This window comes from Idiotropiscis lumnitzeri, chromosome 21 (assembly GCF_059441095.1).
Source record: "Idiotropiscis lumnitzeri isolate Australia: NSW breed Sydney's pygmy pipehorse chromosome 21, RoL_Ilum_1.0, whole genome shotgun sequence".
NCBI classification, from domain to species: domain Eukaryota; kingdom Metazoa; phylum Chordata; class Actinopteri; order Syngnathiformes; family Syngnathidae; genus Idiotropiscis; species Idiotropiscis lumnitzeri.
The window spans coordinates 10,778,292-10,803,951 of record NC_142411.1 but is presented as its reverse complement, the minus strand read 5'-3'; the positions used below and the strand labels follow the sequence as shown (position 1 = coordinate 10,803,951).

General features: G+C 40.8%; 1 protein-coding gene across 4 annotated transcripts in view; it reads left to right on the top strand.

The window, feature by feature from the left end:
- The window catches only part of rev3l (REV3 like, DNA directed polymerase zeta catalytic subunit), a 37,141-nt gene that overhangs the window by 1,979 nt on the left and 9,502 nt on the right, over nucleotides 1–25,660 (top strand). For 2 of the 4 annotated variants that reach the window (XM_088285630.1, XM_088285629.1), the window contains exons 2-16: nucleotides 13,095–13,284; nucleotides 13,382–13,456; nucleotides 13,690–13,850; nucleotides 14,780–14,921; nucleotides 15,323–15,417; nucleotides 15,752–15,856; nucleotides 16,111–16,195; nucleotides 17,051–17,184; nucleotides 17,561–17,689; nucleotides 18,203–18,434; nucleotides 18,540–18,682; nucleotides 20,101–23,779; nucleotides 24,088–24,944; nucleotides 25,037–25,119; nucleotides 25,384–25,509. In XM_088285630.1, coding sequence (XP_088141756.1) covers nucleotides 13,095–13,284; nucleotides 13,382–13,456; nucleotides 13,690–13,850; nucleotides 14,780–14,921; nucleotides 15,323–15,417; nucleotides 15,752–15,856; nucleotides 16,111–16,195; nucleotides 17,051–17,184; nucleotides 17,561–17,689; nucleotides 18,203–18,434; nucleotides 18,540–18,682; nucleotides 20,101–23,779; nucleotides 24,088–24,944; nucleotides 25,037–25,119; nucleotides 25,384–25,509 — 6,236 coding nt within the window. The remainder of the gene's footprint in view (nucleotides 1–13,094; nucleotides 13,285–13,381; nucleotides 13,457–13,689; nucleotides 13,851–14,779; nucleotides 14,922–15,322; nucleotides 15,418–15,751; nucleotides 15,857–16,110; nucleotides 16,196–17,050; nucleotides 17,185–17,560; nucleotides 17,690–18,202; nucleotides 18,435–18,539; nucleotides 18,683–20,100; nucleotides 23,780–24,087; nucleotides 24,945–25,036; nucleotides 25,120–25,383; nucleotides 25,510–25,660) is intronic. The other 2 variants (XM_088285632.1, XM_088285631.1) reach the window with 2 other exon arrangements.

Genomic DNA, 25,660 nt, shown 5'->3' with positions numbered 1-25,660 from the left:
CGACTTGTTAATGAAGCCTCAAAACTCCCACAATGAGACAATCCACCCCACATTACTGTAAACACCCTTGAATTATTTTGCACGGGAAGAAAAAACATGAACAGAAAGACTTAGTGAGAGCCAAAACATCAAACAAATGTAGTATCTGTGCAAAGTCCTTTACTTCCGGCAAATAACTTATTTTACCTGTTACCATGGACCTTTGCAGTGTACTGTTTGTAAAACCTGCAGAGAAAAATAACACACCCCGCGAAAGTCATATCGGCTAGCATCATAAGAAATGGAATGACTGATGAAATAACAGGACATAGAGGGGAAAGGATTTTTAATTTGATTCTCCATTATGGTGACTAGACATTTTAGTGAAATGACTATTGAACATGCCCAATATAAAATGGAATCATTTAATTCAAATTGCATCCTAGGTGGAAAGAATCACGCTTCCTATTAATTTAACAGGGTCAGAAAAAAAAGCGACATCATACTATCGCATGTTTTTCTACTTTCCGAAGTCTTGTCACGTCAGACGGTGAAACGAAGAGCAATCTCAAAAAGCTCTGATATGCAGCAGTCACTATTGTTAACGTTGGTCAGGATTTGTTCAGAGGTTTTACGTAGTCTTAATTACGGTAAGGCAGAACTACCTCCACTACTTCCCACTGCATGGTAACCACACATACATTACAATGCAGAGAAGGCTAAGAGACATACTGGCGTGTCGGCCATGTTGGCAGGGGCGTCAGTCCCAGAAAAGTTAATAGAAAGCATGGACATTATCGTAGCATTGCCGCAGGCGTACAGCACAAAAGAAGCATATAATCTCTTTCCATTTTCTTTTCATCACACATAAATACACCTCTGGCAGGCGCTATGTTTTTGGCTTATTGTCACCATGGTAACAACCTGAGTTGGAGCCACTCAAATGATTCTGTGACGCTGGTGTTCAGAGCATGCTTTTTTATTTTTGTGTGTGTGTGTTTACATATCGACCTTTTTCCCTCTGGTAGATTTTGGATTTATCATGTCAAGAAACTCAGGCTCAGTTTATTTCTACATCTGCGTGCCACTCGGATCTGGCCTGACTTGCGTTCCACAATGTGGCACATTTAAAATGGGCGCCAGTCTCTCATGAGATGATTAAAGGCTTTCACTGATTAAACACACAATCCAACTGTGCAAGTTTAAACATCTCATAGTTGCTTTGCTGTTTTGAATCACACTTATCCAATTACAATGTAGTAACATGTCTGTGTGTTGCGTGATTCCCCCATGTCAACATAAGAGCAGAGTGTTTTTTTTTTCCCCCCAGTGGTTTAGTTTTTTTTTTTTTTTTTTTTAATAAAATTGTCGTAACTGTAACTGAAGTATGCATTAATTTATGTTTCTCTATAGTATTTCTTCAAGAGGCCCTGGAGCCAAGCTTTTACACACATAAGCTCTTACTTTTATGTCAAATTTTATGTCATCTGTGCTCTCTCGCTTGTGCATCTGCTCTGCACCACATGGCTTTGGCTGCAATCCCAGACCTCGTACTCCCTGTCCTTCCATGACCTAAGTCGTGAACACTCCCACCAGTCAATCAGCTCTGTGTAATTCAATGCCTGCTTCCTGTTTTTTTGCAGAATCTAGTGTGGCCAGTCTGGACATGCTGTGTACATACAGACTTCTATATGAATGTCTATCAAATTTGAAATAGTAAATATTAGCCTGTGCTCACACGCAGCGTTTGTGATGGAGTATCCACGTTCATGTGTTTTGACTTTTTGTAGCTCTTGGTGTCTTGCTCAGTTCAGATTGGTAGACAAGCTTTGTACCTCTTGATAGCAGGAGGGCACCCTGTTTTGGTTGCTCAAACGTGTGAGACAAGAGAGGGAGAGGAAGTGAATGACCAGCAGAGAGAGGAATGAAGTGGTGGGCCCCTTTTCACCCCAGGTTTAGCTCTCCCCAGGGGAACCTTTAATGCCATCTAAAGGAATTCCTCATGGATCCAGTAATGGGATAATAGGAACTTTCAAAAGGACTCCCCTACTCATTACGACGGAGATTGCCATCTTAACTGTTTGTTTTTCTGGTCCATTTACATTCTCTCAATACTCATCTTTGTATGAAATGTCTTGTTGATAGCACATGGTTTTAAATTTTGATTCTTTTCTTCACTCTGATCTGTTTGATCAGATGAAATTCAGAGGCAGGCCATGTAGCAAGCAGCGGTTTCCCCAAAACAACTTTTCCTCTACACTAATCCCTATCCTGTGACAGTTTTGTCTCTGGACTTGAGGCCAGGCTTCATGTCAGAGGGAAACCCTTGAGAATGCAGTGCATCCATTCATATACAAATAATGGAAACCTAAGCATGATCACGCAATTGTAGAAAAATGGCAAACTACCTAAAACGTATACCAAGTCAGCTACATATTAGCTGCACCAAAACAACTTTACATTGTAATTCCATTGTGCTGTTGGACAGTTTCGATATGGAAGTGGATGGTAACATGCAACAAAGACGCTCCAATCCTTGTTTGCACATATTGACTAAAGAGCGTTGTGTAAAGCGTTCAGGATTAATTTGTCAGCTATTCCTCATGTCTTTAAGGTTTTTAGAAGTTATCTCAGTGCTGTGGTGCTTTTGTTAGCGTTACAATTTCAGTCATCGTGTTTAAAAGCAGATCAAGTCTTTGAATATAATCGAATGAAGGACTCCAGCAGGCTGGGAAAAGCTTGATCACTGATGGAGTAGGCTGACTGCTTGTATATAGTGATGAGATATAATGCGTCCGTGGATGCATACTTGTGTTGGATATTCACATTACTGTCCACAATGAATTAACAAAATAACCACTTTTTATCAAAGCATTGGTTTAAACAATTTTTTTAATATATAGTAATAGACTAGCCCCATTTTTGTGCGTTCTTTCTATAAGCATAGAATTACCCTCCACCACATCCCCATTATCTCCAAATATGGTCATGGCTTAGCCTTTAAAACAAACAACACCACACAGCCAAACTGGTGTCCACATACCACGTTTGGTCTGAGACTGCAGTGCAGACCAAAGAGTCTGTTTTGATCAATTTTTAATTCCATTGCAGCGTACAGTCAGTATGAGGGCAGGCTTATTACAAAATAGGAGGGGAGGGGATTCTCGCCACTAAAAATAGCATAGCTCTTGGATGTTTCTGTGCATTGGCTTTTGCATCCACTACGTGATACACTTGCTGCTTTAAAAGCCATGCCTACTTTTCACTTAGAAGATGTGGATGTTTTTGCCCAATCTGGTTGTTAGAATTAAAGCTATAGCTATTGTTCCTTGAGGAGTGCAGTCAAGAACCACTCACAATCACTCGACCGCAGTTTAGAGTCTTCCTCTGTGTCTTTATGACTGTCTGAATGTGTACGCGCGGTTACTGCTGAAAGGAGTCCCACTCAACAATGCACCAAAGGTTGTCTCTCTTGGTCTGCGCTTGTGCGCATGCATGCGCATTTGTATTCATCACGTCTTGGGGACATAGAGCTGTGGACTGAAAATCAAGTCCCCTTAAGGTAAACCATTTTAAATGAATCCATAAACTATATTCTCAACGTGTATATGGCTTCCGCCTGGCTGCCCAGAATCATCACACACGCACCACACCGACCATTTGGAAGATGCTTTTCATCTGAGGTTCACTTTGTATGCATTTGTAGCTCAGGTTCATAACCGTTTTGGAAAGAGAAAACTAGGGCTGTTACTGACTCAACATTGTCTTTTTTGAATTGATTATCCTGTCCATTATTCTTTTCTTATTAGAAAAATAAACGACATTGATTATTAAATTAAAAGTCATGTTGGCAGCAGCACAATTAAGTAGCATCCCCAAACTTAACACTTAAATTGGCTAAAGTTATTGCAGGGCTCCAGACTACCAGTGTAAATTGTCAATTTTGCTCCTAAAACATAAGACGGTGTGAGTAAATTTTGTAAATGTAATCTAATTAATTTCTTTATTTTTGCTGACAAAATTCAGTTAAACACTTTGGATAAAAAGGTTTTTTGATGACAGACACAATTCTGGCAGAAATAGGATGTTGCGATGATGGAAAAAAAAAAATAATAAAATGTGACGGCTTCAGGGAAGTTGAGAGCCTAAGAATCAAAGGGACATGAATCGGGGTTAGCCTCGTGGCGCTAGCCCATTCGCCGATTATATTCAAGCCAGTGGCAGCGGGACCACGGTATTGAACAAGAGCAGATACTGTGCTTTCAGTTGAAAATGTTCGATTGGATCACGGTATTTTATATTTATACTTGAATTACTTCTAAGTGAAAATTTCCAATCACTGCCCAGCAATGTGTGGAAATTACTGGATTAATCAAGTGGAGATTACTCGAGTAATCAATGCAATAATCAAACTGATTTCCAAAAGCAACAGGTACCAAACATGGGTAGGTTCTACTTTGCTGTTACCATTTCTGTCAATTCTTAAAACATGACAGATGTTCACCCTTGTTTTCACTGGGTGTCCTCCGATTGGCCTATCCCGATGGCTTGAAGCAACATGTTTACAACTGGGGCTAGTTCGGCCTTTACCCTTAGCCGCTCATCCTCCTCTGCACCCTCCCACTGTTGCATTCAACTCAAAGCTCAACAGGCCTTTTTAATCCTCAACTTGAAGTGCTTTTTAAAGCCCACCTATTCGCATGCCTTAACATTCAGAAGGGTCGTCATTAGTGGGGGCAAATCTTGTTGGGGGTGCAAGTGAACTGGAGACAATTCTTTTGTTCATTTTAAGCTTTCCAGTTGAATGCTTGCATGGCATAATTCCTTAGAATAGTTTAGTTTTAAATCATGTCCCTTCTAATGTGATTAAGTCAGCCGGGACCAAAAGTTTTATTGGCTAGTAATTTGTGTTGGTGGTATATACTGGTGGCAAATTTCCCTCCAGTTGTTCAAAACTGAAACTGTCAAATAAACTCATTCACTGCCAACCCAGGTATGAATGTAATTTTTGCCTTCTATATCCGTCAATGGCAGAGACTGAGTTAATGGCATTACGGACATTTGCGACAATTCCGACAGTATAAATCGCTCTTCTACTTTACTTCGATATGTATTATTGGTTCCAAGTACAGTGGTGCTTTGAGATACAAGTTTTAAGTCAATCTGTGACCATGCACGTAAGTCAAGACATTTGCACCTCAAATTATCTTTGCCCATTGAAATACAATACAATATAACTTTATTTGTATGAATGGATGGAAATGTCATTATCTTAAAAATAAATTAAGAAAGGAAATAAAGCGTCGATTAATAAATAAACTGGAAGCACTGGAAGTTTTTCTTTCTCTCTCATTTGTGTGGCTTAGTCCGCGGCCCGGTGGTTGGGGACCAATGCAGCACAGCATCAAGCAAGGGTTAAAGCAATCTAGATCCTATCTATATCTTTTATGGCGCACTAAAGTGAACTTCTCAGTAGTCAGGGGCTGAACAATTTGAGGACCACCTTCCACATACAATGTGGTTCACAATCAAAATAAGTATGACACAACTAATCTTCACAAATGCTCTTTGGTATGTCCTGGCTGTGCCTGTGGGCAGTGCTTGGCCTATATGCCTACTTTGATGTTTCACATTATACACAGTGGTCTTGTCATAGAAAATTTTTTTCATCCCTCCCCCCTTCTTCTTTTTATCTGCTCTGAGAAGTTCAGCTGAGGTAACATGGAAATGATGCGCTCCAAGTTCAGAGTTTTCCCCCTGTAAACATTAAAATTTTCACTCTCACTGAATGGACTGCTCATGTTTCCACTCCCTCCAGCTAAATTCTTCTGCTCTCGTCTCTCATTTCCGGTACGGTTGATGTCCCTGCAGGGATAGAGCATTACTTTTCCGCCTATACTTTTTTGTCCTATTGTTTTTGCTTTTGTGGACTTGGTGTATCCTCCCAACTTCAGCAGTGCTGTACAATTCAGAAATGTTTTTTTTGTATTATCAAAGTGTTGACACTTACTCGAAATAGTCAATTAAAAATGCACACTTGACCTTTAATGTAAATGTCCGGCCTTTAATGGTTTTAACATCAGCATGACCATGATAATTTCAACAAAAAAGGGGCTCAAGCACTGAGTCTCGAGTGTTCAACCTACACTTTGGTCACGGTTGATGGCGTTTCACCTTGGATACTATGTCAGAAGGTGGCAATTTGCCCATTTTTGTTCAGCAGACTGTTCTCAAAAAGTCTTAAGGGGACATATGTGCATGCAATATTTAAGATGTGAGCATGCGTGAAGTGATTATTGTCAGTTGTCTCATGTGAATAGACAGACGGCACAGGGATCCGACGTGTTCAGGAAAATTATTGACCAATTTTCCACCCATGGATAACGCATGGAAAATGAGTGGGGCAAAAGTAAAGTGTTCTGGAAATTGGAGAAGAATTATTTTAAAAAGGAAAATATTTTTTCCTCAATCTGTTCTCTCTGCCAATTAAAGGGGAAGTCACATCAAAATCTTTCTTTACTATGTTCTATATGCCCCTTCTAGTCTAAACATGGCGTTCTGATTTATATTGTTTTTTTTAGAATATGAATTAAGCATCCAAAGACACACGTTTTTTTAGCCATCTCGGTGGGCGGGCATAAGTAGAGGTGTCACAATGCAGTTTTTTCCTCTTCTGATACGATACCGATATTGCGGCCTACAGTGATGTCCGATACCCAAATCGTCCGATGCGATATCAGCTGAAATGGTACATGCTTTAATTTTTTTTTTTATCATGAATTGTTAGGAGAGATTTAATCAAGTTGTGCTATTAAACCCAATAACAATAGTCAGCAATGGTAGGTATGAGGAAAATATGACCCATTTATTCCAAACATTTTGGTTACATAAATTCAATCTCAAACATGAGAATGTTCTGCACTTGAATAAAATAAATGCAAATTAAATCAAAGCAGGGCTCTCTACTGTTTTTGTACTGGTTGTAAACGGGCGGATTCAACTTTTTTTTACTTTGTTGTAGGTGCTCTCAAGTTGCTAAATATGCCAATTTGCAGAAATCCACTTCCTTAATTTATTTTCACTCTTTAAAATTCTGAGGAACATTGCTGCAGGACTGCACACGGGAGTGTTTTACTGTATATTTAATATTAATGCTTCAAAGAACAAATCATTCACAGAATTATTTACCGTATTTTCACAACCATAAGGCACACACTAAAGTCCCAAAGATTCCCTAAAACAGACGAGGCGCCCTGTAATGCCACATGCCTTGTGTATAGCCTGAGACCCATGGATCTGTACACATGCTATTTTTTCATGCTTTCAAGCAGCAGGTCTGATCCCCCTTAGAACATTTCAGTGTGCATGTTAGCACACTCTACTGTCAAAGTCTGAGACTACAGTGTGCAGACTTGACAGTGAAAAATTAATTCTATGAACACCCCTTTTGGTGATGGTTTGAGACAGTCACTTAGAACATACCAGTATGTACATGCGTCAGAAAGTTGGACAAAAAGGGCAGCTGTCCACGACGTCATAGTCTGTCTTATCATTCCTGTTAGTGCAAGCAAGAAACATCACAGGTTTAGACAATAGACTGCAAAAAAAAAAAAAAAACACTCTGCCCAAAGCACATCACTCCCATCTCTCTAACAAGCCATCTGATTGGCTGAGGGCGATAGGCTCCCAGAATGCATTACAGTACTCTTTTTGTGGTATTTTTATTTATTTGGGGGATATGAGAGATGCATGTTTTGTGTTAATTGTATTTCTTTGTTTCATTATTTGGCTGTTTGCTGTTCAGTGATGGTTTTGGTTTTGATTTAAAACCGTGACTCTAAGGAGTGTGGTGACTAGTGACATGCCTCCCCTGACATTGTTGATTAGCTGTGTTGTTATCTCCCCTTGACAACGCAGCTGTTCTCTAAATGAGAGCTAACCCGCGCGAGCGAGCCTCCTCCTCCCAATGCGGTATGCCCAGTGTATGTGTTAAATACAGAAATACTACCCACAACTGATGCTGCGCCCTTTGATGCAGCGCGTCTTATGGCCGAGAAAATACGGTACTTCAAAGTGACCTTTGCACACCCCCCCCCCCCCCCCCCCCCACACACACACACACACCCCAGCAGGCAGCCAGGTTTAAGTGATTAAGAAAATGCAACTTTTCCGAACATCGCGATTTCTCACTTGTTCATGTTCCAAATCACCTGCCGAGGATTGACGCCGACTTGCGTAGCTAGCTTAGCTGTGTCGTCCCACTTTTGTTTACATGACCTCCACCGCTTAAAGAGTGTGCCAGACCCGGCAGTAATCCACGGAGATCCCACCGGTCACCTCCTTCGGGATGTTGAAAGTGCTCGTCAACTTATTATTTTTATTTATTTTATTTTTTTTTACTGTAATCAAGTTCATGCAATTTGAATATCCTGCAGTAAAGATATAAAGACAGTCAAGGAGCGGATTCTCGAATGAACTGCATGTCTATGAGTGCTAATACCGGATTATGGAAACACTGTACTTGTTATCGTTAACTTGGATGTTAACAATTGCGAAGCTAGAAATTCCCCACCATCTGCATGTCTTTCTTCAAGAAAACAGCACAGGACGTTTGTAGCTATTCTGTGCACTCACACTTTCCTCCGTGTGATGTCCTCTGTCATTTTGGTGTTAAGGTTTGTCCTCTGTGGTTGTTTCTTGATATTTTACCAGGTTTCTGTTTGTCACTGTGTCCTGTGCCTTTCTTTAGTGTGGAATTAGACTCTCACAAGAAGAAATAGTCCCTTTTGTCAAAATGCATGCATTATACAAACAAAACTTGAATTTTACAGGTGAGGCAAGGTGACCCATTAAAATATTTACGGTTCGTAATCACATAGCTCTAGTCAATAGTTTCCAACATGTTGATCAACTCATTGACGTACATAGAAGCCCAAAAAGTGCATACATTTCACCTGGGCTGGCAGGAAATGAGTTAAATGGGGGGAAATGCTTTTGTAAAGTATATTGCTTTTATGTGCTCTGTAAAATGTTCAACCAAAGGGATTCTGTAATGCCTCCCACCAGGTGCATTCCTGTCATATGCAAAATTGTGTTTTTGTAAATTAGCTCCTCTTTTTCCAGCCAAGTCACTAGTGCAAACTGCGTTTCAGCCCGGATGCATTGTGACCTGTAGAAACCAATAAAAAGAAACAAAACGCAATGAACACAAATTACTGTTTTTTTCCCACTCAGCATTTCACAAGAACTTGCCAAAGTGGTGCATTGCTGTGTCATGTGTGCACTCAGAAATCAACAAAATTACGTACACGAGAAGTTGTGAGACATCTAAGAATGCGTTATTTCTCACAGTCACACCCCAAATCAATTGTCATTAGAACCCTGTTTATCAACCGATCTTTGTGTGCTTTACAACTCCTAACCGCTCTGCTAAGTGTATTCCAGAAAAGCAAAAATGAACTAACTGTTCGAGTGGGGATTCATCTGTCGCTGTTCCAAGCAGCCAGACACAAAGAGAACATGCACGCATGCACACAGGCCAGTGTAATAAAGTTTAGCGTTCTTGTATATTCCCCTCCCATCCAGCTTCTCCAGGAGTTATTTGAGTAGTGTAGGCTAGGATTAAATCCTCGCGTGTGAATTTAAGGGTTGGCGCTGGCCTCTGGTGTCTCTTTTTGCTCTATCGACAGGCGGTCTTTTGTATTGTACAGGGGGGGGAAAATGATTACTGTTTATCCTTTTCTTGTTGGGTTTGTCAAAGGCTTTGTGCTGCCTGGCTGGTCTCATCATTGTAATATGAGAGCTGTCCCGCACTCACGTTGGCCACGATGTATTTAAAATTAGCCTCGCTTGGATGACTACAACCACACACTTGTTGCTTTTAAGTCATTGGAACTGTCGCAGTGGATGGGTTGACTGGTGGCACCTTCAGGGCAAACACATTTCTTCCCTGTCTGTATAGTGAAATGTAGGCTACGTTGAACGATTTGGGGGAAAATGTACATTGTTTCTTGTCACCGATGTCGAAAGCTAATATTTGTAATGTAGATAAGCATAAAAAAGTCACGAGTGGGACAATTCAGATTTGTCATGCCAGCGTAAGTAGAAAGAAAACACAAGGAATTGGATATATTGAGTTTAAAATGAGCCTGTTTCCAAATATGGATAGAAATCCAATACATATCGGATGTCGGCTGATGGGAGTACAGCTTAAAATGTGCAGATCGGCTAGATCGCGTCAATGCAAGCTTGCCGTCAATGATACTTCATTCATCCCTTGAGAGAAATTGGATTGCCACAGCAGCAGTAGTCACAATTGTAGAACAGCCATAAAAAACAAAAGAGTAGAATACAAATGTAGCATATAAGGGATCCCGAAGAAAAATTGATGTTAGTCAGAGCCAGAAGAGAGAGTAGACGGATATGATGGTGTTTCTTGTTGGCTGAAATAATTGATTGGTGTGAAATATACAGCAGTGTCTGGCTAAATAACAAGAATGAATGCATTAAAAATTAAAACAGAAATCATCCTAAATGACAGTGTTAATGGACAACTAAATCTGGACAAAATATTCTACATTAGAGAAGTGTTGATCATCGAATAACAAAATAAATGCTGGCTGGCAACAGTGGAGCTATGTTGCGAAGTTACCCTCATTCAAATCAATTGGCGAACGTGTATGCTTTGGCTAACTAAACAGTTACGGAACATTTTGATAGTTTTACTCTTACCGTGGTGTGGAGTTATTTTTATGCCATTTGGGCATCTGTGCATGCCGGTCGTTTAAAGTGTAAACACCGCTATTTATGGATGTGTGTTGTTTGACTGCAGTCTGATTAGTCAGATATAGATATCGATTGAGTCACCTTAGGAAGTGATGAGGAGGCGAACATGTATAGACAAGTCTGGAAAAGAGTCTAGCTGCTGCTCAGCGCTGCCTCCTGTAGTCTTAAATGTCTACCAGCTACACCAGAATTGTGAGTTGAAACATTTGCTTTGCGCCTCCCTATGTGAAGCATATTGTTTGAATTTTGGAGCTGTGAAACCAAAAAGAGCATAATATACCTCTGACCATGCTATGCCGCAGGAGTAGGATCAATAGTGCGGCATCTGCAACACAGCTCACCCCAGATGACTCCGCAGCGATGTTTGTGAGGGAGTCATATTCCCAACCCCATAACTCTCCTTCTCTCTGTAGCACCTGACGTCACTTCTTCAATTCACTTAATCAACTCAGAGACCTTGCTGATGCTCCTGCACCATAGATATCGCTTGGTGGAAACATGGCTGAATCAAATTTTGTGTTTTGGCAAGGTGTTTCACTGAGCCACTCACCATACAAAAAAAAAAAAATAGATGTAAGCAGATTTGCATTTCAAAATTTTGCATTTTGCACCCAAAACAACAAATTCAAAATTTGATCTGCGAACAGGTGTTCTATAGGGTATTTGGATAAAAATATAAAATGTCTTTTTTTTCCTGCTTGGTTGACAATACAGAAAACAAATTGTCCAGTTGATAATGAACCGCCAATTGGTTTCTATGTTATGATAATGAAAGTTTTATACTTGCATTTAAATTCTGTGTTGCGGCAGACTATTTTCCTCTCCATAATCATTAATGAATATAGAAATACCCATGTGCCTTTAGATTTTGGTCTATGATAAGTGATTAACTAAGATTTTTGTCTGCAAAAACACCTAAATATACTGCAATATCATGGTAATATTTTAAGTATCCGCATCCAGTATTGCATCAGACTAGCAATAGCAAAAGCGTCAAATAGTCATCCACAATACGTCAATCAACATTTTACGGTTCACCACACTTCATACGGCTGATGCAGTTAACGCTCATTATTTAGCAATTAACATATTACCACAAGCCAGGGCCCATGAAAATAATAATAATTAAAAAAAGAATAATAATTACAATACAATTTATTTGCGAATACAATCACGCATTTTTTTTTTTGGATGGAAGAAACCTTTGGAGAATCAATTATAAAATGATTCAATAGTGACAGTTCTATTGAGACGTTCAAAGCGTGTGAAATATTTGTAAATCTTAATCCTGCTTTAAACTTAAACAACAAAACGGTATCTCAAAACCTGCCTGGTGTGTTCCTTGGTCTTCATGATGCCATTTGAGCTTTAAACAAACCTTCGAGACTATCACAGAGTAGGTGCATTCATACGGAGATTGATTACACACAGGTGGACTCTATTTATCATCGTCTGTCTTTAGGTCAACATTGGATCATTCAGAAATCCTCAGGGACTTTCTGGAGTGAGTTAGCTACACCCCCCTCTTTTCAGTGTTTTTTTTTTTTATTATTATTTTTTTATTTTTTTTTATTTTAGAACTTAAGAAGTTTAAATTATCGTATGACTTTCGCTCCAATTCACAATGTTGTCCCACTTGGTGTTGTTTGTACTTTTGCAAGCCCCTCTGTACAGTTTTCTGCTCTGCATAATGTGAATTTAAGTAATAAAAAATGTTGATTATGTAAAAAGGAGAACCAATTTGTCATTTGTCAAGTGAAATGTTTGTATTGTAAATGTATTTTCTCTTTTGTATTCATAATTGCTATTTAATCAAGCTAAAATGTGGTTTATCCAAATGATTGATTATTAGATAGAATTTTCAATTGGTGGCTTGAATACTAAAATAGTGAATAACTGAAGCCCTGCATTTAACTCCTGCATTAGATTGTCATATTTTTATTGTTTAATTAAACACTTGCTTCATGGACTCTGGGATTAGTTTTAAAAATATGATCCAGTAAATTAGGGAATTTGCTAATCCTTGCAGATTGAGCATGGCCAGTGCAATCATGAGTCTTCACAACCTTACTCAAATTTAAAGACAGCCTGACCTTTCTCCAAACCCCTTTCAGCCATTAGTTGTTGTGCATCACATCTACCAGTAGACACATGAAATTATATAACAGTATCAAAGTATCAACTATGAGATTCAAAGAGACGCAAAATAAAATATTTTTTTATACCGGCACTTTTTTTTTTTTATGTGTATATAATGCTATTGGTGACTGCCTGTTTAATTTCATGCTTGATGCTAATCATCTGATGTTGATCATTTCTTTACGGTGCAGGTCAGAAGACATGTCTCCACCTTCATGGAGTGTTCCCATACATTTATATTCCATACGATGGTCATGGACAGGAACCCGAGCTCCACCTGCGTCTGGTGGCCTTCAGCATTGACAGAGCCCTCAATGTTGCTATGGGAAACCCTGCTTCCAATGTCCAGCACGTCTTCAAGGTGGTTCTGGTTTCTGGCATGTAAGTACCCAATTGTTTCTTTCATCGTCCCAAATAGAACTTTAATCTGTAAATGCTGCAGATTCTTATAAACCAATTGGATTATGATGTCTTCCAGGCCTTTCTATGGTTACCATTCCAAGGAGAAGCACTTTATGAAAATCTATTTGTACAATCCTCAGATGGTCAAGAGGTAAGCTTGAAAGGCGGATGTCGTTCATAAGGGTTGGGAATTATGTGCATGTATCGGACCAGAAACCTTGCAGCAGCTTGTCACTGATTGTATATTAAGTGGTGTAAATAATGAAGATCGACGGTTTGTAATCTAGACTACAGTTTATAAACGCAAATGAAGAGCATTATCTCTGTGACAAAACCAGTGCTCTAGTTTATTCAGTAAATTTTGGAACATTCCGTTTTTGGCAGGGTGTGTGAGCTGTTGCAGAGTGGAGCAGTGATGAACAAGATTTACCAGCCCCACGAGGGCCACATCCCATACCTGCTGCAGCTTTTTATCGACTACAACCTATATGGCATGAACCTGCTTACCCTTGCAGCGGTTAAGTTCCGTGGGCGCAAAACCAAAGGTAGGGAACCAAAGTCAGAGTGTGTGTGCGCGCGTGCGTGTATGCATGGTCAGAAGCTGTAAATTGCCAAACTGCATTTGTGCATCCAAATCTGGGCCTGATTAACACACAGATGGCATCAATTTAAACTGGACATGGAAAACCCCTGTTCACATGCTATCATCTCAGCAGATCAGGTTCTCTTTTTTTTTTTTTGCCTGTGCTTATTTTTTTTAATCATTTATTACATTTTCTTGAGCCATTCCGACCCTTCTTTCATCTATTAATATCCAAGGACATTGCTATTCGCTCACTGATTTTCCGATAGCAATTACTGTAAGCCTAGTCCAAGGTCTGTGCTTTTGATTTCTGTATATCAGGCTTTCTTGGCCTAATTTTCCATGGGTACATTACCTTACCTATGTTATTGCCTCTTGCCACAGGCCTTTTGAAAATCTTCAGTATCTGTTGTAAAATCGTTTTATCGGAATGTTCTCTGAAAATACGGATTTTGCAGGAAGCCAAACATGGAATTATTGAGCCGACATTTTCGGTCACAAGTCTTCTCTTGGTGGCCATTTTAATGAGCGCCTACAACAAACTATGGTAGAGAATGAGACTTTTCACCTCAATGAAGTTATTAAAAAAAAAAATATATCATGCTTGACTTATCCTTGACGGAAGTAGTGTTCAACCCCATCCTAACTCTGACGCAATGATTGACTTCCAGTGAAGACTTCCAATATGCCTTGCAACAAAGAGCCACAATATTTCCACAATAGACACAACAATCATAAAAAATACTTTGCCTCCAAATTCCAAAGCCGCTGTTCTCAATATGCGCTCAAGTGAAAGAATGATGAAAGTGGCTAGACTGATTACATTCGCTTTACGATGAATGCAAACGTGATTATTTGTTGAAGTTGTTGTCAAACGTACTAAACTTTCAGAGGCTGTGCCAGCAGACTCAGACCAGCAGACACCCCTCACTCATTCCAGCAACAGTCCCTGGAAGAGCCCGTGTACATCCAAACTCAACGACAGCGCCCTTGGGGGCACCTTTGTCCGCTGGGAGGAGAATGCCATTCCGTGGTGAGTCCTCCCTACCTAACATGCGTCTGCTTGTGAAATAAGTCTCTGAGTGATTTAGGTTGTGTTTTGGAACCACCACAGAGTTTTAAAAAACATTATTTAAAAGAATATATAAACAATTTTGCGGATGAGTCAATATTTTTCAAACTTTTGAGCTTGTCATTTTTTAAATTCAACTTTAACTGTCCTTTGAACTGTAATTGTTCACTCCAATCTCATTTGTTTGAGCTGAGTTTATATGTCCCAGCGAACTTTTTTGTGCGAGGCAGGGTACACTCTGGATTGGCCGTCTGTCAATTGCATTGCACATTTAGTCCCAAAAAAGACCCAAAAACACACATTTACACATTTATTTTTTCTATTTGAGACCAGGATCTTATTTACGGTCTGTTTTTCTGCAGCTCCCTCGTCCTGGATGAGGTGGAGAGGGAGAGCACCTGCGAGCTGGAAGTTGATGCTGTTGCAGTAGATGTCCTTAACCGTCTTGAGATTGACAGTAAGGATTCTCTGGAAAATCAAATGTGCTTTTTGTCTTTTAAATTGCCTCTTTCCTACGGTTCAAGGATCTAGTGGTCATTTATTATTTAAAAATGTATATCACAATCGGTGGCTGATTTATTGGAGCACCACTACATTGTCGTTTTGGTCATCATCTGCTGCTGGAAATCTCAGAATTGAGTCTTCTGAAGTCGTGCAATCGCAAGGAGAACATGTGATCGCCTCATAGAAAGGCTGTGCTGCCTTTTCTATGAAAAAACGAAATGTTTTGCTTGGGGTTGAAGTTTGTATTTTTTGTTCCTTCCATTCATTGTGTGCTGTCATTTGCTCAGATCAAATTGGAAGGAACCCCGGTTTACAAGCAATCTGGGAGGATGAGAAGCAGCGGAGGAGAGAAAAGAACAAGGACTCTCAGATTGAAACCCCCGAGTCGCAAGGTCAGCAATTTGTCAGCAGAAAAGTAATAAATAAAACGGGTTTCTTGATGAGCTTTATTTTGTTATTTTGTATTTTATCACAATTCATTTTGCACACCATAACATGAGCAAATTGTCAACAGAAAAAATATTTGCTAAACTTGATTAATTTGTCAGTGTTCCAGCATTTGACAAAATTTGATTTGTCTGATTAATAACGTGAACTCTGGAAACACAGACAATCCTTTGAAGTTGTTTTTGCCTATATTTTCCAGACCGTGCATTTGTCACTTCAACCGAGAGCGAGCAAATCTTCATGAAAAGATTCAAGGAGATTCTGAAGGACAATGAGTTTGATGTGTATGTTGCACCTTTCTCTTTCATGCATCTTCTTCGGCTCAAAACCTCAGCAGACTCTGTGACACGTCATTGGATAACAGTAGTTAGGCACCCCTAAATACATGATTATATCCATCTAACCTCCCAACTTACGACTGGCAATCTGTCTCACTTGTTGCACAAAGAAACCTGAGATAGGCTTATTAGTCATCCGTGTCCATAGCAGGACAAACGGTAGAAAATTAATCATTGAATAACCGACCCCAACTTGTATGGTTGTTGGGTGCATCTTCAGTTTCAAGCTGTCATTTACTCAGCTGTGTGGTCCATACCCGTATAGTAAAACATCATAAAGGGGTGTGGCTAGATAGCAGGGCATGTTAATCACTGCAGTAATCTCTTGACACCTGGCAGACTTCCTCCCTTGACACTTTGTAAAGTCATTAAGCAGACTAATTAAGAGGCAGCCAGACAGCGGCACACACACTCACTCTCTCTAGCCCTTTCCTCGTGAGGCTTGCCAGCACTTGGAATGACAATGAGGCTGAAGTAAAATCTCATTTAGTTTTCATTGTCATGCACACACTGGAGAAGCAACTTGATGTTGAATTTCGTCTTTTTAAATGATTAATTTCCCTGAATCTACAAAGTCAAAATATGTTACTAACCTTGCTACGAGCATGCCTATGACTAAATGGAAAAGGTTGTTGTATAGTCTGCATTTCAATATTTGACAGTCACTCTGTGGTGAGTTGGTAGGCAGTCTGGATGAACGTTTTCCCTTCGTATTACGTCTCAAACACAAAGCACAAGACGTGCATGGCTTGCTCTCTAGACCTGTGTCGGCTACTAATTAAATATTCCCTTTCTATTCAGGACACCGGCATCCCCCGTCAGTGATCGAGAGGCTTTCAGTGATCTCACCATCCATTCGACTCTTCATTTGACACCAGAGGAAGTGCAGTGTACACCTGCTTCAGCTGTGGAGGTCCACAGGGACTCTGAGCCAGGTCAAGATGAATGACCCTTGCTTAAAAATGAAATGTTTTTGTATTTTTAAAGAGCCTTATGTACAATGGAAGTACATTGTGAAAGTGCTTAAATGTGACAGTGTGTTAACCAGCTATTGCGGATTCTTCTCAAACTGATTATAAGACCATTCCCATTCACTCAAACGTGAATACAACATGATACATTTCGAGACATAAGTGTTGAACTCACTCCCACATTTGATATTTTGTTTTGTAATTCCCATTTTTTTTTTTACCCAATTTAGATCTCACTGACCTCATACGGTCATAGTGCACCGAGAGGTTGCAGCTCTCCTTGCTTTGTATTGTTGCTTTCTTCTGGGATGCTAATTGTGACTTTCATCTGTTTCTCTAGAATTTGCGAGCAGTAGAGGCAAACTCCCAGAGGAAGCTGTTGTTGATGAGGAGGCCATTTTATGTCTCCTGGAGAATAGTCAGAGCTTTCTCCAGCCCTCTCAGACGTCCAACCACTCACCTTTATTAGGTACGCAAGTTTGTTTTTTTTCTCGTAAACGTTGTCGTCATGCTAAACTTAAACCTTCTTGAGTCTTGTCCCGATCCTAATTTCAAGAAGGTTTTCCAAAGATCTTGCTTTCCGGGCCAATGTTTTGAAAGGGAACTGAAGCAGATGGTACAATATAGTTGCGACAAAATCTTTTTCATCCATCTATGTTTAGCATTGCTTTAATTGTACTGTATTAGTGGAGGCCGTAATTACATTTGCACAAGATGAACAACTACAAAAAAGACTACTGAAAAGATTAAAGCATCTCATAGGTTCGTATAACATCCTATATTCTGCTATTTGCATTATTGATTGCTCATTTGATTTGACCAAATTTCCTTCCACATCTCTGAAACACAATAAATTCTATTATCTTAGTACTCTGTCACTTCAAGCTGTTTCCTCAAATTTCAAATACTATGCACAGCACATCTTTATGAAACAAGTTTCTTGAAGATAATTAATGTAATTTTCTTTTTCCTGTCCATGCAGACAGTAGCCAAGACCGTGCCATGATTGATTTGCTGGCAGGCTTGGCGGATGACTCCAGGACTCCGCGTCTGCACAGTTCACAGTCCCAGTCCCTTCCAGGTACCAAAAGCTGTCACTACAACAGTGACGATGAGGAGGCACGGCCTGAGTTAGACAAGGAAGAGGCACAGCTCAGTATAACAATGTCACAACGATGGGACAGCGAGCCCCTAGAAAGCACTTCTTTACCAAGGTCGGTTTTTGCAGTGGCACTATTCCTTGTTTCATTGAGCTGCAATACATGATGTTTGTCCACAGCATGTCTGCAGGGCTTAACCTGTAGTTGTGGTATATGCAGATCTGGTGTCAAGGAGGCTCAGGACAGCTTCAGTGACGCACATCAGGATTCCTCTGACGATGACATGGAGTGGAGCGCTAATAATTCGTTATTTGCTAACTTGTCCATCCCCCAGCTTGATGGGGCAGCAGATGAGAGCAGCGGTAAGACATCCTAAATGTTTGCTTTTGGGTTTGCTTTCTACTGTATAAAAATGCTGAAGCCCCTCGTTGCTCCCGGTGTTACATCGACATGTGTGAATGAGCTGTTTCTTTCCTGTCATAGACTATATTGTTCAATATTCCTTTCATCATTGTGTGACTGGTTAAATGAGGTGACAGTGTAAACTCTCTCTGTATCTTGAATGCCGACAATTGTTATTTAAGTAAAGCCCATTACCACTAAAATTATAACTTCAAAACTAATTTTGCTACTTAAGCAGAACAGACAGGCTCAGCAAATTTCTGTGCAGCTGATCATCTCTGGCAACTAATTACTCAGCAGAATCGCTGGGACGCACTTGAGTAGAATATCTGTTCTCCAACAATCCTGTTCATGAACAAATTGGTCCATGAACTCAATTCTTGGACATATATTGCTTTGGTTCTCAAAATGGACGCATCGGCAGTGAGCCCCGCCATTTGCTTCTGGCCAGGCACAAAGGCGACATAGTTCTGAGGCTGCAATGGATTACAGTGGGACAAGGGCGGCCTACGAATAGCAAAAATCTGCATTATAGTTGCGTAGAAGAAATAATAGCGGTGCATCAATTAATTGATAACTGAAAGATTGTCAAAGTCATTAGTACCGGTAATTGTTTTTTTTATAATCGATTAATTATTATTTAATTCAAAATTTTCCAAGTCCTTGGAATTTCAGCCTTTCCTCAACCATAACTTTTTGTCCTCCTAATCTTTTTGTTGAATCAAAGTAAACATTACATTTGCTTTTACTTCAGAAAACAACTCTTTTTCGACATTTTTCTAACCAAACCAGTAACTCGATACTCTTTAGTTTGTGCGTTTTCTGAATTTTTATTTTGAAATAATGTCCTATTTTAAAATTAAAACATGCTTTTATACAATTTATCAATTCATCCTCAAAATAATCAACAGATATTTAAAACAATTGGCCCTAAAAAACAATTGGAAATTTTGGAAATGTGAAAGTTGCATGACACATATCTATAGTGTATACATAATGCTTCACAGTTGGCTCAACTTTGCTACAATCATAAATTTAACGGAATTACAAATATTAATTACATTAAATAGTTGCCAACATGTGAGCATTTGGTTAACTTAATAGGGGTCACATGCTATAGTTATGCTCTTATTTGTACATTCCCTGGCAGACTTCTTGAAATATTGGCAACCATCTCATTAATTTGCTATACCATGTTTGTGCTATGCTGAAATTACTAATAGTTTTATTTGGATCCAATTTTTTTTCAAGTGATTTTCCTGATCTGATTTTTTTTTTATCAGATTTTCATATGAATAGTCTTTCATAAAGAAATGCAATTGATTTTGAACTTAAAAATTGACTTCTATTTTGTGTGCGTGCGTGTGTGTATTCCTAGACTCATCCTTAACAGACAGTGGCTCCAGAACCCAGTCTTCCCTTATAGTCACAGAGAAGATAATAATGAAAAGAAGTCATATCCCAGGAGAGAGCATCCACCTTGAACCCCCATCCTCAGCCAAGATCTTTCTGGAGTGTAAACACACAGAGCACAGCCAAGCACATGTGTTGGACAAGGAGCAGCCACTTGACATACACTTTCAGTCAAAGAGCAGCCAGGACAGCAGTAGTGAATGTTCAACAGGCTTAAAAGTGAATACAAAAATTCCTTACATCCCACCAGTCAAACACCCTATTCCCTGCAAAACAATCAGTCAACCGGAGGTATCTGCCATCTGTGCAGACAAAGAGGACATTCACCCACTGTACAGCTACGACAAGAAAGCATCTTTAGCTTTGGATAGAGCCGATCTTGAAAGTTTCCAATTTAACAATAATTCAGTCACAAAAAGAAGAAAGAGCATGAAAAATGTAGAAACAAACTGTCTGTCCATCCTTCACAACCACAGGGCCTTTTCTCTTTGCTACTCAGAGCTGAGAAACTGCTCAACCAAGACAGACCTTGACCTAACGCAGTTGGATAGACGTAGCCCCCTCCTGAGGAGTATTTCCTCAGCACCTCCAACTCTTGAAAGTGAGGTGTTTCTTAACCCTCAGGAGGGGGCGATGAGTAAGGATGGCGAAGAGGGAGATGTTGGTGAGCTCAAAATCAGGTATGAGGACTATCAAGAAAATAAAACAGAAAAAACCATTATAGCGCAACAGGAAGCTCACTACAAGTTCTTCCCAAGTGTAATTCTCTCCAACTGCCTGAACAGGAAGAAACCTCTGAGCAAAAAGGTACCAGATTCATGCAGCAAACTAGAACAAACCCAGAATCGCAGGTCAAGGCTAAAATTAAATAAAAAAAGATTGTCTGGACCGAGGGACAAATTAAACATGGATGAAAGCTGCACCCCTGACAGCCAGGTTAGCATTGGTTGCACCTCTGTCACCCCTGATCATCCAGGGATTGGTGACACAGAAATGCTAGTTTGTGAGGATAATTTAGTCAAGCCAGAGTCCGTTTTAGATGCGCCAATTGTAGGAGAAAAGTCAAAGGCAAAAGATGAGCCCGAAATTGGAGAGAGATCTGTTAGCGAGCTGCCGGAATTACTTCCAGTATGCACTGCCATTGCTCCCAGTTTCTCAGAGGAAGCTAAAGTTACATCAGAAGACTGTTTAAGCCTCCTCCAAGATTTAGCGACTAAAGTAACATGTACAAAAGCCTCATCCTTACCTGGTAGTAAATACACTCTGAGGACCAAACGGAAAATGCTTTATGACGGTGAAGGCGAATACTCAGGTTCCGCCCGGTCTAAAAACACAACAACTGTAAAAGAGCGTCTCAAAGCTCGCAAAGTCCGCAGTGGGCAGGAGCTCAAATACCAGAAACGACGCAAGAAGGAACCCCCGATCATCATTAAGTACATTATTATTAACAGGTTTAAAGGAGAGAAAAATATGTTGGTGAAACTGTGCAAGGTCAATGCAGAAGAGCAGAGGGTGACACTGACAAAAGACAAGTTGAATCAGTACGATAAACTAGCCCCACTAAAAGATTTCTGGCCTAAGTTGCCTGAGTCAACGGCAGTTGAGTTTCCTGCCCATGAGTCAAAGGCAAAAAAACAATCCAAACGAAAGTCTAAGGTCAACTCCTCTAGTAAAAAAACAGTGGATAGCGTTCCCAAACTTCAAGTTGGATCTAGTGAAAGGGTAAAAAGAACTAAAGGCTGTGAAAAGCGCCAGAGTTTACCCTCCCTGCCTCCTCCTCAACCATGTTACTGTGAACTGGCAGATGACAATAACGGTGACTATACTGATGTTATGTTTGAATTAGGCTATCTCTCCGATAGAGCTCAGAGCTCCACAGATTCAACACCCCCTCGCTGTTGGTCTCCAACTGACCCTCTTATGCAAACAAGGACTTCAAAGCAACTAATAGACACTTTCAATGATCCATGTCTTAGTTTTGCACAACAAATGCCACAGTCATCAACCAAAGGTGCTCAAAATGGGCATAAAACCAATAGATCTCAAAAGACAACAGATGCTAAAAAGAGAGACAAGAAGAGTTCTGCGATTGAGCCTTCTGAAGAACAAAGCAGTAAAGCTGCTCCAAGACCGCAGAGAAAAGCAGTGGGTTCAGCTGACCTAATAATCACCTCTAAAAATATGCTTAGACCTAGTCGGCCATACAAAAAGAAGCCTATGGACTCTAAAAATCATGATGCATGTAAAGACATCTCACAGGATTATTTACCTCTGTCTGAAAAGCTGCTAAAAATAGATAACGAGCAAGACAAAGCAGTCCAGTCGGTTGAACCAAAGTTAGAAAACGGTGAGCTTTCTATCATGGAGGCCAACCAAAGCATGTCGATGCATGTGGAGTCAAAACCGCAAGCTTGTCAAACCTCTGTTGTAAAGGTAGAGCCTTGTGTGGAGGAGTTCCAAATTTCAACGCCTTCTGTGTCTCAGACGCCATCCCTGCAAAACACAAACGTCGCCCAATTATCAAAGGCCTCCCGAGAGTTAGGCCTTAAGCAAAGGGGAGTTCCCAATCTATCTCAGACCCCATGCAGCTTGTCTGTCCTCAAGAAACTTTACCAAAAGAGTCAGCATGGTCACACGCGAATGGGCAATGTTGTCAACCATTCAACTGCCCTAGCTCAGCCTGGAGCATTGCGTGATCCTGCAATGAAACAAGCCAAATCCAGAAAAACCTCAAACACCCCAAGAAAACCCAGAACTCCCAAATCCACCAACCCTAAAGATACAAAACGCAAGACCAGAAAAAGCAAGCCAAACGACACTCAGCCCATCACGTCGGATGGCTGCTTGCTCTTTTCGTCTGAACCAGACATGGATAGTTGCACTTTAATAGAAGACAGCTTATCTCCAGAGCTCCCACCTAACTTTTCCTTTGATATAAATGCCATTGATCAGACCGATTTCTCAAGCCCATACAGTGGCACTCAGTTTGTCCTGACTGATCAAATTTTACCAGTTAAGTTCTTGAGTGATGCCAGTCAGGAATCTGTCTCTGCTCATACGCTGGCCTTTGAGAAGAAACTGGAAAGACTGTCAGGCTATGGGGAGGACCTGAAGCAGTACTCTGACTGGCACAAGGTGAAGCCTGCCAGCCCTGACCTCTTTGACAAACCTGAGCAAGGGACGTCTACATCGAACCACCTCACATTCATTGACTCGGACAAATTCCAGAACAGAGATTGTGACTTCTCTTCAGGCGACGCCCACACCCTCAGCCCCTTTCAAGACTTTCACTGTGAAGGAAAAGAGCTCCTATTTTCAGCCTGCGAGCCTGTCCTACCGTTGCCTTTGAGCTCCGCTTGCTTTGTGAGCCATGAAGGCTCTCCAACAGGCGAGATCCTGGAGGGCATTGATGGCCTGACGTCCATCACCCCGAGTAGCTCTCCTTGCTCAGTCAGCTCACTCTCTCAGGTGAGGGCCTGCCAGATGCTTCGTGGACCAGGGGGAGGAGCCCATATTCTGAAGCCCCTCATGTGCCCTCCAAGCAGGGAGGAGATCCTCAGCACTCTGCTGGACCTGGAGATATCAGAGGCCACCTTCCAGGAGCCCTTCTGCAGTGACCCCTCTGATGCGCCAGGAAAACCAATGTGAGAATATATCTGTCAACTGCTCTCGACGGAACATTAACCAGCATGTTATACTGAATTGATCATGTCTGTGAATCTGTTGAATATTTGTAGAATATTGACTGACTATTACATTAGCCTTTTATCAGTTTTAGCTTGCCTGATTCATCCAAGTGTTGCCACCATTTTGAAGTTTGAAAATTACTCAAATTAGTGATACTAAATTGAGGCACACATGGTGACCTTGACTTAGTGTCTTCAACTTATTGTGCTTGTTTTTTTTTTTTTTGCTTCTGAGCATTCATTGACTTTCTTTTTTCTCCCCTTAGGGAGGTTGGTGGTCGTAAGCTAGCGGTGGAAACTCGACTAGTCAAGGAGTTGAAGGAATTCAGTGGAGAACTGTCTTTAGATGGCCTGCATTTCTGGAAGACTGCCTTTTCAGCCATGACACATTATACCACTGTCCCCACACCATCTGTGCCAGTCCAGGGAGCACAAACAAGTAAAGATCAGGCTGCAACTGACCCATGTTCGGCCAGTGACAAGCAGGTCGTCCTTCTGCCCTGCAAAATGGCCCCAAGCCGGGAGCGTGTGCAGTTGTGGTTGGAAGCCAGGAAGCAGTATGAGACTTTACAAAAGGGGATAAGACACGCCGACTTACTAAAGAATGATGGGCTGGATGCGCACGAGGAAGATAACCAGAGCACCGCAGAGTCACCTCCTCCCAGCTGTTCCACTTCAAATGTCAATTTGTGTGAGAAACCCGGCCTCAGAACTCCAATGAGAAGGAAGCGTAACCTGTCACTAATATTGTCTCCCACAAAGAATCCGGGCCATCACTGTGACTCAACAGAAATTAGTCCAATGTCAGATGTAGGTTCCATCCAGCTGGAAGAAGAGGATGATAAAGCCAGCTCTCCAGAATTCTTAGACCTGCCTTCATGGCAGCAGCCCAACAGTAGCTTCGCCACTGATGGGTTCGACCAAAACAGGCAGAGTGAAACCTCTCCTGACGCACTGTCACCTGGACTCTCCTCGGAACAAGTGGGTGGAAATCGTAGCCCTCGTGTCTGTAACAAAGATGACATGATCAATCGTGATGGCCTTCCGATCACACCGTTTTTAAAGAGGCATCTGCGATGCACCGAACATCTGGAACCTGTGTGTAGCACCCCCATATCTAAAGGTAAGAAACCATTTAGTGGACGATATCCTTTTTGTTGAAACTATCCAAGTCGTTTTCTTATTGGTGCTCCTTTGGTATTCCCGCCGTAGAAGACCCCATTGCGATGAGAATCCAGCATAGGAGAGGGAGCCAGGTGGATCCCTTGAGAAGAGTGTTACTCAACACGCAGATAAAGGTTAGACCAAACAAGCTTTTTAACAACACAATGCTATTTCAATGATATTTATCGCGAACAGTGGGGATAAGAAATGGGTGAAATTTGAATGTAATTGATGCAAATAAAAAAAAAGTAAAATTATTTATTTATTTGGGGGGGAACGAAACTATCTGTAAATAGAATATTCTGCGAGTATGCGGTGGGTCGACTGTGTATCAACTAACCTGAAGGAATTTCATGTTGCTCTTCAATGTTCCTGGTTTTTGCTATGCACTTGCACAGAACCATTTTGCTGCTCTGAATGCTCCAAAGAGAGAGAATTCTCAGATAGAAGGTCCCAGCATTGCCAACTCCTATGGCTTCAAAGTCAGTTTGCAAAACTTGCAGGATGCCAAAGCTCTGCATGAGGTGAGAACTGCCGCCTTGTCACCCACACATGAGAATTTCAACAAAATATCATTCAAATGTAATGTGATTTAAAGCATACATACATGGATATCATTTATTGTTTTCAGTCAGGTTGTCTCCCAGCCTCTAGCTACATGGTTGCGCCTATAAC